Source organism: Chiloscyllium plagiosum, unplaced genomic scaffold, assembly GCF_037043375.1.
Source record: "Chiloscyllium plagiosum isolate Xiang-an unplaced genomic scaffold, Cpla_swu_hap1 HiC_scaffold_28, whole genome shotgun sequence".
In the NCBI taxonomy this organism is placed as follows: domain Eukaryota; kingdom Metazoa; phylum Chordata; class Chondrichthyes; order Orectolobiformes; family Hemiscylliidae; genus Chiloscyllium; species Chiloscyllium plagiosum.
The window spans coordinates 30,300,194-30,313,864 of record NW_028270166.1 but is presented as its reverse complement, the minus strand read 5'-3'; the positions used below and the strand labels follow the sequence as shown (position 1 = coordinate 30,313,864).

General features: G+C 42.7%; 1 protein-coding gene across 2 annotated transcripts in view; it reads left to right on the top strand.

The window, feature by feature from the left end:
- Positions 1 to 13,671, top strand: part of LOC122565276 (dedicator of cytokinesis protein 7-like) — a 194,365-nt gene that overhangs the window by 141,922 nt on the left and 38,772 nt on the right. For both annotated transcript variants that reach the window (XM_043721062.2, XM_043721061.2), the window contains exons 28-31: positions 1,121 to 1,284; positions 3,778 to 3,914; positions 5,033 to 5,215; positions 12,114 to 12,246. In XM_043721062.2, coding sequence (XP_043576997.1) covers positions 1,121 to 1,284; positions 3,778 to 3,914; positions 5,033 to 5,215; positions 12,114 to 12,246 — 617 coding nt within the window. The remainder of the gene's footprint in view (positions 1 to 1,120; positions 1,285 to 3,777; positions 3,915 to 5,032; positions 5,216 to 12,113; positions 12,247 to 13,671) is intronic.

Here is a 13,671-nt window from a genome sequence, read left to right as displayed (position 1 = left end):
TTTCAAATCTCCCACCTGGCGATGCATCTCTGTGACCACCTCCAGGCTGGTGATGCTCCAAGGTATCTGGCCTTCCTCTAATACTGACCTCTTGAGCTACTCCAGTTTTACCTGTTTCTCCAGAAGTGGCTGCTTAGCTCCAAATCTTTCCAACTGCCCTTTGCCTGTCTATCTCTTTGTCTCTCTGCTTCTTTTAAGGTATTCCTTAAAACTGACCAGTCTTTTAGTTGCAAACTAAACTGGTTGTATATTTCTGATGTGGTTGGTGTCAGACATTGTTGATAATCACACCCACAAAGAGCCCTGGAATATTTTCTTACGTTAATGAGCTTATACACATTCAATTTGTGGTTGATGTTCTACATCCAGTTCCAGCTAACACTCATCCAGCAATATAAACACGTAGCAAAACACCCTCATCACAACACTGTTGCACCAACAGAGGACTAAAATAAAAGCAAAAATATTCCAGATGCTAGAAATCTGAAATAAAAACAGAAAACGCTCGAGAAACTCAACAGGTTTTGCAGCATCTGTGAAACAAAAACCAATGTTACTCTTGACAAGAAGCTTCATGAATAAGAGTCATAATGGACTAAACAGTAACTGTTTCTCTCTCCACAAATGCTGCAAAACCGGCTGAGTTCAGCATTTTCTGTTTTTAATTTCCTCTCACACAATAATTTTGCAACAGATTCTCCCATACAGTAACTGAGCAACACACACACACATACAGGAACCTAGCAATAGATACATTCACACATTTCCTAGTAACAGGCATACATTGTCTTAGCAACACACAAAGCTCATACACAACATGAAAGCATCTATACATGTTATAATGTTTAGAAAGGTGTGCAAACACACATACGTACATCTGCTAACAAATACATTTGTTTGCACACACCACCTTTGGAGAACATATATACTGTACATGTACATTCAGACAACTATTATTAGATGTGTAGTTATGAAATTAATACTACACTTACACACACTTACACAGAGTGTACATTGTTACACACATACACAAGCTAATTTTTTCATTCTGTCATGCCACTTTGCACTTTGACAATGGAAGTTATTGTTTGATGTGTTTAACTGCTATTGCTTCATGCAGATTGATCAGAAGAGAAGCAGTGAACTTGCTTCATAGCCTCCTGGCTTCCCATGATAAAGACCCAAGACTGTGGAACCGTGTGCTGAAGGCGAAAGTGGCAGCATTGTACCTGCCACTTCTGGGCATCATTCTGACCGCTCTCCCTCAACTGCAGAACCTGTCAGGTAAATGAAATGCAGGAATTGGCAAAGGCTGTGGGGAAGGCACAAGAAGTGTGATGGATAATAACAGAAGTAGAACACATCCTGATTCACAAGAAATGATGAGTAATACAGCTCTGAATCTGGGTTAGATTTTTCCTAGTTCCTCCTTTAGCTCTCCCTCTCTCTCTCTCTCTCTCTCTGAGGCCTGTGTTTAAATTGAGATTTGCCAGGGGTTCGTCATGAGACTGAGCTGTGTGACAACAGCAGATTCAGGCCAACAGCGAAGCTCTGAAACATGGCTGCCATCTTGGGGTGCCAGTATGTGCAGCGGAGGTGCACTGTAGTGTTTAACAGGAAATGATCTGGTGATACAGAAACAGACTGATTGCAACAGAGAGGGAGGTTTTCTCTATAACTCTATCATGTCTGTACTGGCTCTAAAAATGGCATCATTACCTTGTGCCAATCTCCTGCTATCTCCTCATACCCTTGCAGACTATTTCCTCCAAATTTGCATCCAGTGCCCCTTGCTTCCCACTGTGGGAGAGTTTAGGACCATGCAGCAACATTATTTCGGAATAAGAGGTTTCCCATGTAAGACCAAGATGAGGAGGAATTTCTTCTGTCAGAGGAGAATGAATCTGTGGAATTCTTTGCCACAGAGAATTAGTATATACAAGGCTGAGAGACAGATTTCTGATCAGGAATGGGATCAAGGACTATAGGGAAAAGGTAGGAAAGTGGAGTTGAGGTTTATCAGATCAAGCATGATTGCATTGAATAGTGGAGAAGATATGATGGGCTGAATGGCCTACTTCTTATGGTCTTATGGCCAGAATGCCTTGGTATCACCATCTGGACTCGACAGTGACCTCCTAACAATATGTTCGGCGCACTGGAGCCAAGATCAAAAAGAGAGTATCCCCATACATAAAGTTTAAAGGAGGGTAAATCCCCCTACAGAAAGTTTAAAGGAGAAATTATCTCTGTACAGAAAATTTAAAGGAGAGAGAATCTCTACTGGGGCAGCAAGATCAACACATCACAGATAGCTTCACTCATCTTGGGATACTCTAACATAGCAGAATTTTACTAAAACACAGTTCTTGCTCCCAGATCTGGAAACAGAAAAGAATCCCAAGCTTATATTTTACTGAGCAGAGCCTCCTATTAAAGAAACAATCTGGGCAAATAATATAGAGGCATCTAAGAGGAGAAAAGAGCTGCACTTACATAGCACCATTCACACGCTAAGATCATCACAATGTGTTTTCCAAACAATTAAGTTCTTCTGAAGTGTTCTCCCTGTTATTGAATTCAGTATTAGTACATGAAAGAGAAAGGGATAGAAGCTTTCGCCAATAGGGTTAAGGAACAAGGATTTTAAAAGGGTTAAGGAAGAAGGGGTTTTTACGGAGAATGAACATGATCATAGATCAGTTAAGCTGAATGGCTTATTCTTGTGCTGTACTTTCTATTTATGGTAACTTGATCTAAATTTGTTCAAGACTGTTCATGGCACTGGGATTTGTTGATTCATTATCCAGGTAATAAATTTGACTTGTGTGGTTGGCCAGATGCTAACATGTAGGGCAGTAGTGAGGGAGTACTGCTTCACTGTTTATAATCTGTCTCTCAGGTGAAACTTTAAACCAGCACTCCATGTGCCCTCTAATGGTGGATAGAAGAGATCACATGCTATTCTTGATGTGGAGGAGCTGGTGTTGGACTGGGGTGGACAAAGTTAAAAATCACACAACACCAGGTTATAGTCCAACAGGTTTATTTGGAAGGATTAGCTTTCGAAGCGCCGCTCCTTCATCAGGTGATTGTCACCTGATGAAGGAGCAGCGCTCTGAAAGCTAGTGCTTCCAAATAAACCTTTTGGACTACAACCTGGTGTTGTGTGATTTTTAACACTATTCTTGATGTCCTGGCTGATACTGATCTCTTAAGTAATGTCACAGAAGCAGGTTACACAAATATTGTCAGAATGCTCCTTGTGGGGAGTTTGCTATGTGTAAATTGGCTGTCGTGTTTTCTCTCCATTAAAAGTGACTATACTTTGGAATGGACCTCATTGGCTTTAGAGTGTTTTGGAGCATGGTGAGGATTGTCTAAGTTGCTATATAAATGCAGCTTTCTTTCACTTCATAAAACAGACATAAATAACTTGATAACTGGTGTATAATTATATTGATATTTGCAACTTGGAAAAGGTCCCAGTGCAGACAGTAAAATTTGCAAGATTTTCACTCAAGCATTTGCTATCGGTCTTCACGCTGCGTGTTTGGGATGAAACGCGGTTTCAGATTCTGTGGTCTTTGCTGAGCTATTCCAAATAAAACTCTGTCCTGTTGAATTAACCAGGGTACTTTGGAGTTGACTTCACTAACTGTAGAATGAATCATCACGGTGCCTTTGCAGAAAGGTGGAAGTTGATGATCTCCATTTTCCCAGGTTTACTGATGCTGCCTAAACTTATTCCTTTTCCTATTGAACTTTTGTTTTTAGATTCAGACGGCTCAAAGAGCAAATTGACGGCACGCTATTCCAATCCCAGAAATGCCTCCAGCCTCATATTCACATCACCAGTGCTGTTGACCCCACACACTGCTTCAACAAACAGATACTCAACTCCCATCGCGGGGGTAAGCTCTTTCCGCTCCAGGGTACTTAGCTTCAGAGTTGCCTCTCAGTACTGAATCCAGCAGCTCAGACTAGTCTCGGCTCATTAACTGACCCTGAGATCCTGAAGAATCTAGGTTGTCACACAATTATCACACAGAAAGAGACTACTCAGCCTACTGTGTGTGTATGTGTGTGTGTGCGAGTGTCTGTATCTGTGTGTTTGTGAGAAAGGGAGAGAGTCTGTGTGTGTTTATGTATGAGAGAGAGAGAGGTGTGTGTCTGTGTGCTCTTTAGATGGTGACATGCTTGGGTTCACCCATGTTCTACATTCCCCTATTTTGCCAAAATTTAAACTAAGTTCTATCAAGACAAATAATGTTTTGGATAAGTGGCCGTGAGCAACAGCTCCCTTCTGGAAGCAGCAGGGAGCCAGGGCTATCAGAGGAAACTGCTGAGAAAGAGAGCAACTGGCTCTTCATGCAGTCTTTTCTTAATCCCCAATTCAGAGGAGGCAGTTTCTGAATCAATGGAATCACCCTTAGCACACGGGGAGATCTGGTCTTTGTGAGGGGCAGCAAGAGGGCAGTACAAACTTGACATTGTCCAGTTCCCATTGCCATCTGAACAGTGGGCATTAATGTTCCTATTCCCACCTGAACAGTGAACATTAATGCTCCCATTGCCATCTGAACAGCAAGCATTAATGCTCCCAAGTCTACATGAACAGTGAGGATTAATGCTCCCATTACCACCTGAACAGTGAGCATAAATGTTCCTATTGCCACTTGAACAGTGAGCATTAATGCTCCTATTGCCACTTGAACAGTGAGGATTAATGCTCCCATTGCCACTTGAACAGTGTGCATTAATGCTCCCATTGCCATCTGAACAGTGAGCATTACACTCCCAATTCCACATGAACAGTGAGGATTAATGCTCCCATTACCACCTGAACAGTGAGCATGAATGTTCTTATTGCCACCTGAACAGTGAGCATTAATGCTCCCATTGCCACCTGAACAGCTGGCATCATTGTTCCCACCCTCCCACATTGATCCTGCCCTGTGAGCTTGCTGGCAGTCTCATCAACCACAGTCTGTCACATGGATGATCCAATGTACCATTCTCTGTCTTGCAGTTCTCAAGTCCAAATGCTACCATAACAGCAGAAGTGACCCAGACACTCTTGTTCTGTTTACTGTGGATTCTGAAGAATGCTGATGAAGTGACCATTAAAGGATGGATGCAGAGCCTTCCGACCCCACAGATGCTCAGCTTTCTGGAGCTTCTTGACCTCTGTGTGTCCAACTTTGAGTATGAGGTCAGAGCACTATAACTTCACACGTTAATGAAGGATCATTTAGAGTATCAGTAAATCCAGTGGATTCACTTTCCAAAGCAATGTACGAGCGATTCTTCTGGGGAAAGATCTGTTCCCGATCAGTGTGCCCTGCAACTCCAAGTGGAATACTGGAGATCCAGACTTCTAGCTCTTTGATGGAGTCACATGCTGTGGATAAGGGGGAGCTTGTAGACAGACTACATTTGCATGTCTAGAAGGCATTTGATAAGATGCCACATCAATGATTCTTTTGAAAATAAAAGCTCATGGTATAGGGTGTAGCATATTAGCACAGATCAAAGACTGACTGGCTGACAGAAAACAGAGATAAATGCTTCCTTGTCTGATTGGCAAGTTGTGGTGAGTCTAATTTCACAGTGCTCTGAGTTAGGCCCTCAACCTTTTGCAATGTCCATCAATGACTTGGATAAGGGGACTGAAGGCATTGGAAGTTTCAGACGGTGAGAAATAGGTTGAGTAAGTGGGAAAAAATCTGGCAGATGGATTATAATGTGGAAAATTATGAACTGTTCAACTTAGCAGGAAAAATAAGAAAGAAAACAGAAAATGATTGCAGAATTCTGAGGTGCAGAGGGATTTAGATTCTAATGTATGGCCTGCAACAAGTTTGTATTCAAGTATAGTGCATAATCAGAAAGGCGAATGGGATGCTATCCTTTGTGACACGAGGAAATGAACATAACAATAAAGATGCTATGTTTTAGTTACTCAAGGCTTTGTAGAGATCACATCTTGAATACTATGTGCAACTTTGGCCTCCTGCTTTGAGGAAGGATGTAAATGCATTTGGCGACTGTTCAGAGAGGGTTTACTGGATTGATACCTGGAATGGGTAGAGACATAGAGTCTTAGGGATGTACAACACGGAAAAAGACCCTTCAGTCCAACTTGTCCATGCCGACCAGGTATCCTAACCTAATCTAGTCCCATTTGCCAGTACTTGGCCCATATCTCTCTGAACCCTTCCGATTCATATACCCATCCAAATGCCTTTTAAATGCTGCAATTGTACCAGCCTCCACCACATCCTCTGGCAACTCATTCCATACACACTCAACCTTCTGTGTGAAGAAGTTGTCCCTTAGGTCCCTTTTATATCTTTCCCCTCTCACCCTAAACCTATGCCCTCTAGTTCTGGACGCCCGCTCCCCAGGGAAAAGACTTACTCTATTTGTTCTATCCATTCCCCTCATGATTTTATAAACCTCTGTGAGGTCATTCCTCAGGTTGACACTCCAAGGAAAACAGCCCTGGCCTATACAGCCTCACCCAACAGCTCAAACCTCCAACCCCTGGCAGCATCCTTGTAAATCTTTTCTGAACCCTTTCAAGTTTCACACCATCTTTCCGATAAGAAGGAGTCCAGAATTGCAGCAATATTCCAAAAGTGGCCTAACCAATGTCCTGTACAGCCGCAACATGACATCCCAACTCCCATACTCAATATGCTGACCAATAAAAGCAAGCATACCAAATGCTGCCTTCACTATCCTAACTCCCTGCGACTCTACTTTCAAGGAGCTTTGGAAACTGCACCCCAAAGTCTCTTTGTTCAGCCACACTCCCTAGGACCTTACCATTAGTTTATAAGTCCTGCTAAGATTTGCTTTTCCGAAATGCAGCACCTGACATTTATTTAAATTAAACTCCATCTGCCACTCCTCAGCCCATTGGCCCATTTGATCAAGATCCCATTGTACTCTGAGGTAACCTTCTTCACTGACCACTATACCTCCAATTTTGGTGTAATCTGCAAACTTACTAACTAAACCTCCTATGTTCGTATCCAAATCATTTATATAAATGATGAAATGTAGTGGACCCAACACCGATCCTTGTGACACTCCACTGGTTACAGGCCTCCAGTCTGAAAAGCAACGCTGCACCACCACCTTCTGTCTTCTACCTTTTTTGAGCCAGTTCTGTATTCAAATGGCTCGTTCTCCCTGTATTCTGTGAGATCTAACCTTGCTAACTAGTGTCCCATGGGGAACCTCGTCGAAAGCCTTACTGAAGTCCATATAGATCACATGCACTGCTCTACCCTCATCAATCCTCTTTGTTACATCTTCAAAAAACTCAATCAAGTTTGTGAGACATGATTTCCCACACACAAAGCCATGCTGACTATCCCTAATCAGTCCTTGCCTTTCTAAATATATGTAAATCCTGTCCGTCAGGATTCTCTCCAACAACTTGCCCACCACTGACATCCGGCTCACTGGTCTATAGTTCCCTGGCTTTTCCTCACCACCCTTCTTAAATAGTGATTCCACATTAGCCAACCTCTAATCTTCTGGCACTCACCAGTGGCTATCGATGATACAAATATCTCAGCAAAGGGCTCAGCCATCACTTGCCAAGCTTCCCAGAGTTCTAGCGTACACATCTAAGGGGCCCCATTCTCTCCCTACTTACCCTTTTGTCTTTAATGTATTTATAATAACCTTTGGATTCTCCTTAACCCTATTTGCCAAAGCTATCTCATGTTATCTTTTTGCCCTCCTGATTTCCCTTTTAAGTATACTCCTACTGCCTGTGTACTCTAAGGATTCACTCGTTCTCTTTTGTCTATACCTGACATATGCTTCCTTCTTTTTCTTAATCAAAACCTCAATTTCTATAGTTATCCAGCATTCCCTCGACCTACCAGCCTTTCCTTTCGCCCTGTACTGCCTGAATTCTTGTTATCCCATTTCTGAAGGCTTCCTATTTTCCAGCTATCCCTTTACCTGTGAACATCTGCCCCTAGTCAGCTTTTGAAAGTTCCTTTTGAAAGCCTAATACCATCAAAATTAGCCTTCTTCCAATTTAGAATTTCAACTTTTAGATCTGATCTGTCCAAACCCATCACTATTTTAAACTAATTGAATTATGGTCACTGGCCCCAATGTGTTCTTCCACTGACATCTCAGTCACCTGCCCCGCCTTATTTCCCAAGAGTAGGTCAAGTTTTGCACTTTCTCTAGTAGGTACATCCACATATTGACTCAGAAAACTTTCTTGTCTACACTTAACAAATTCCTCTCCATCTAAACCCTCAACATTATGGCAGTCCCAGTCTATGTTTGGAAAGTTAAAATCCCCTGCCATAACCACCCTATTATTCTTACAGATAACTGAAATCTCCTAACAAATTTGTTTCTCAATTTCCTGCTGACTGTTAGGGGGTCTATAATACAATCCCAATAAGGTGATCATCCCTTTCTTATTTCTTAGCTTCACCCAAATAACTTCCCTGGATGTAATCCCAGGAATATCCTCCCCTAAGTGCAGCTGTAATACCTCATCAAAGACACGACTCCTCCTCCTCTCTTGCCCTCCTTTCTATCTTTCCTATAGCATTAGCATTTGTATCCTGGAACATTAAGCTGCCAGTCCTGTCCCCCCCTGAGCTACGTTTCTGTAATTGCTATGATATCCCAGTCCGATGTTCCTAACCATGCCCTGAGTTCATCTGCCTTCCCTGTTGGCCCTCTTGAAGGAAATGCCATTTATCCTTCATTGTTCTCTGCTTTGTTCTTTCTTGCCCTGACTGTTTGACTGGCTTCTTTTCTCAACTGTACTGGTTTCAGATTGATCTTTTTCCTCACTATTTCCCTTGGTCCCAACCCCCACCTTACTAGTTTAAATTCTCCCGAGCAGCTGTAGCCAATCTCCCTGCCAGTATATTAGACCCCTTCCAATTCAGGTGAAATCTATCCTTCTTGTACAGGTCACGTCTACCACAGAAAAGATTCTAATAATCTAAAAATGTGAATCCTTCTCCCACCAGCTCCTCAGCCACACATTCATCTGCTCTATCTTCCTATTCCTACCCCTACTAGCTCATAGCACCGGGAGTAATCTAGATATTACTACCCTCGAGGACCTCCTTTTTAATTTCCTGCCTAACTTTCTATATTCTCCCTTCAGAATCTCATCCTTTTCCCTCCCTATATCGTTGGTTCCAATGTGTACAATGATCTCCTGCTGGTCCGTCTCCCCTTTGAGAACATCGTATGCCCTCTCTGAGATATCCTTCATCATGGCACCAGGGAGGCAACACACCATTCAGAGTTTTTGCAGCTGGACACAGAAATCTCGTTCTGAGCCTCTGACTAGAGAGTCTCCCAACACAATCGATCACTTGGAACCTGACGTACCCCTCATTACAGTAAAGCTTGTCTAGATACCAGAAACATGGCTATTTGTGCTACATTCTCCTGAGAGTCCATCACTGGGCGGCACGGTGGCACAGTGGTTAGCACTGCTGCCTCACAGTGCCAGAGACCCAGGTTCAATTCCCGCCTCAGGCGACTGACTGTGTGGAGTTTGCACGTTCTCCCCGTGTCTGCGTGGGTTTCCTCTGGGTGCTCCAGTTTCCTCCCACAGTCCAAAGATGTGCAGGTCAGGTGAATTGGCCATGCTAAATTGCCCGTAGTGTTAGGTAAGGGGTACATGTAGGGGTATGGGTGGGTTGCGCTTCGGTGGGTCGGTGTGAACTTATTGGGCTGAAGGGCCTGTTTCCACACTGTAAGTAATCTAATCACCCCCTATATTTTCCAAAACAGCATACTTTTTGAAATGGGGATAGCCAAAGAAGACTCCTGCACTACCTATCTACCTCTCCTCCCTTTCCTGGAGTTAACTCATCTATCTGACTGTATCTGCAGTTTTCCCCCTTCCTCTAACTGCCATCTATCACACCCCCTTGCTCTTGTAAATTCCTCATTGCTTTTAACTGTCGCTCCAACCGATCCATTTGTTCTGATAGGATTTGCAACCAAAGACATTTTCTGCAGACATAATCCTCAGTAACATGTAAATTCTCCTTGAACTCCCACATCTGACAAGATGAGCATATGACTCTACTAAAAGCCATCTTTGTTCCTGCACAATCTGCAGACCCAGAAAATAGCATTATCTTATTGCTCTAAAAAAAGGCTCCGGGCTAATTTAATAGTTATGGCTTATATTTTTAAAATTTACTCAAGAGACAGATCTCAATAAAACATACAATCAAGCAAGAACTCACTATCATTGATTTACAGTAAGGCTACACTTAAAAACTATTTACTTATATATTGCTGTGCTGTGAGCTCTCTCACACAGGATCCTCCAAGTTGTGAATTTCACTGCTTGTTAAGTTTTCCTAGATGCAATCCAATATCCAGAGATACATGAATTCTAACAGCAAGGCAGTAACTGCGCAGGTTCACTGCTGTGTCAGTTAGCTTGTGGGCGGGCGGGTGGGATTGTTTGTTTATTTCTTTCTTTTCCTTTCTCTCTCTCTCTCCTTCACTGACCATGTGCTGCCTATTGTCTATCCTTCTCCCTTTTTAAAGTGCCATGTTCTAAACTTTTTTTCTCCAAACCTCCAAAACAATGCAACAGGCTATAAAACAGTAATTACTGCTCCTGGAATTCAAGAAAATCACCTCCAACACCTGAAATACCTTAAAAAAGGAGCAACTCCTACAGCCAGAATTTTTTTCCATCCTCCATCTTGGATGGGCCTTGTTCCCATTGGAGATTAGATGAGTGAGGTGTGACTTTACTGAAGATTGTAAGACTTTTTATGGGTCAGTCCAGAACTAGGGGCACTGTTTTAAAACTGGAGGGGGAACTGTCATCCTTTCATGCCAGAGATGAGAATTTTCTATTCTCTCAGAAGTGGTCGAGGTGGGATTTTTAAGTGAAAGGTGAATAAATTCTTATTGGGCGAGGGAATTGAGGGTTATCAGGGGTTGATGGAAATGTGGAATTTGAAAGACAAGAAAAAAACTGCAGAAAGCTGCAACGTAAAGGGACTTGGAGGTACTTGTGCTTGAAACATAGAAAGCTAGCACACAGGTACACTAGGTAATTAGGAAGACTAATGGGATGTTGAAATTCACACAATGCCAGGTTATAGTCCAACAGGTTTAATTGGAAGCACTAGCTTTTGGAGCGCCACTCCTTCATCAGGTGGTTGTGGAGTACACATCTGATGTAGGAGCTGCGCTCCAAAAGCTAGTGATTCCAATTAAACCTGTTGGACTATAACCTGGTGTTGTGTGATTTTTAACTTTGTACACCCAAGTCCAACACCAGCATCTCCAAATAATGGAATGTTGGCTGTAATTTCAAGGGGGTTGGAGTATAAGAGTAGGGAAGTCTTACTGCTAGTGTAAAAGGTACTGGTGAAATGATATCTAGAGTACCGTGAGCAGTTTAATCCCCTTATTTAAGGAAATATATTATTTCATGGAGGCAGTTCAGAGAGGGTTAACTAGGATAATCTCTGGTGTGGAGGGATTGTCTTATGAGTAAAGGTTAGACATTTTGCAACTCTACTCACCAGAGTTTAGAAGTATGAGAGCTGATCCCATTGAAGCATATAGCACTCTTAAGGGGCTTGACAGAGTAAATTCTGAGAGGATGTTTACTCTCATGGGCTACATGGCATAATCTCAGAATTAAAGGGCACCAATTTTAGACTGATATGAGGAGAAATTTCTTTCAGAGATTGAGAGTCTTTGGAACTCCGTGCCATTGAGAGCTGTGGAGGTGGAGCCCTTATGTGTATATATGGCTGAGAGAGATAGATTCTTGATCAATAGGGGAATCAAGGGTTATGGAGACAAGGCAAGAAAGTAGGAATGTTGGATCGGCCATGATCCTATTGAATGGTGAAGCAGGCTTGAGAGGTCAATGGCCTACTCCAGTTCCTGTTTCTTATGGTGTTTTGAAGCAGCTAACTGCAGGAAAGGCAGATGAAGGGACCTCATCAGCCTGTAATCCTTTTGTTTGCCTTCACATTTCTGTGTGAGGAGGGAATTACCTTCATGACTGGAGCAAGGACAGAATGACATAACATTGTATCTGTCGGCAGGGCCAACCAACCACAGAACAGGTCGGCAGCCATGTTTATAGGAAGTCAAGAGACATGAAGGCACGGCTGGAGGATGCCATCTTCGGAACCACGGGAGCCCGCAGTGAGATGATGAAACGCAGGGAATATCCAGGTGAGCTGGAGGGGCATTCCCTACATTGTGCAAACCCCAACACCCTGGATAAGGTGACACTGTCACTGCCTAAATCATCGAGCTGTCTCCAATTATTGGTTTGGCACTTTGTAGCTTGAACTGCATCATGACTATTTCAGTATCTGAGCAGTTGTGGGTGGTGCTGAATGTTGTTAAATTGTTGAACATCTGAGCTCCAACAACACTCCAGCTTCACACTACCCAGGGCAAAGCAGCACATTTGAATGATACCATGTCTGCCACCTAACATTCCCTCCTACACACACAAAAGAAAATCATCCTTTTATGGACCGGTGAGGATGAGGTCAGAACTAAATGCATCACTATCATATATGTGACCAAGCACTTACTGTCATGTCTACTGCATATCAGAGCTAAATCTCAGGTTTAAATTCAATCATTCACTGTTCATGCCAATAATATTGACTACAATATTTTTCCCCATACTGTAGTTAATGTATTCAGTCTTAAAATAGCGGTTCCACTTTGATTTGCAAAAAATTCATTCGCTAAGCATTTTTTTGGTAGGTTTAAAGCTGTTCTCTTTCTTGTAGCATACCTTTCTTCTCTCCTCTCCCTTCACATGTCCCAAAACTTCAGTTTTTCCCACTCCTTGATCCTGAGTCTGAGAATGAAGTTTGCCTCTTAAAGCCAGAGCTTTGTACAGCACTCTAGATTTGGTCATGCCAATTCCTCTACAGTTTTACCAAGTGTTCCATGTTTTTGTACTCTACCTCCCTTTCAAGAAATACCATTATTCCATTTGCTTTCCTAATCACTTGTCAGACCTGCATACTATAGCTTTTAGCATTCAATTAAGTCAGGACTCTTTGCAGCATTCTGCAGTCTCTCTTTAGTTAAATATTAGTCAATGTGTCTATTCTCCCCACGAATTTGTATCATCAATAGTCCCACGTGATGTGCCAGAAGACTGGAGGTTGGCTAACGTGGTGCCACTATTTAAGAAAGGTGGTAAGGAAAACCATAGACCGTTGAGCCTGACAATGGCGGTGGGCACATTGTTGGAGGGAATCCTGAGGGACAAGATTTGCATGTATTTGGAATGGCAAGGACTGATTAGGGATAATCAGCATGGCTTGGTGCGTGGAAAATCATGTCTCACTAACTTGACTGAGTTTTTTGAAGAAGTAACAAAGAGGATTAATGAGGGCAGAGTGGTGGATGTGATCTATTTGGACACACTAAGACATTCGACAAGGTTCCTGAAGATAGACTGGTTGGCAAAAGTTAGATCTCATGGAGTACAGGGGGAACTCGCCATTTGGTAGAGAACTGGCTCGAAGATAGAAGACAGAAGGTGGTGGTGAAAGATAGCTTTTCAGACTGGAGACCTGTGAGCAGCGTTGTGCACAAGGATTGGTGCTGGGTCCACTACTTTTTGTC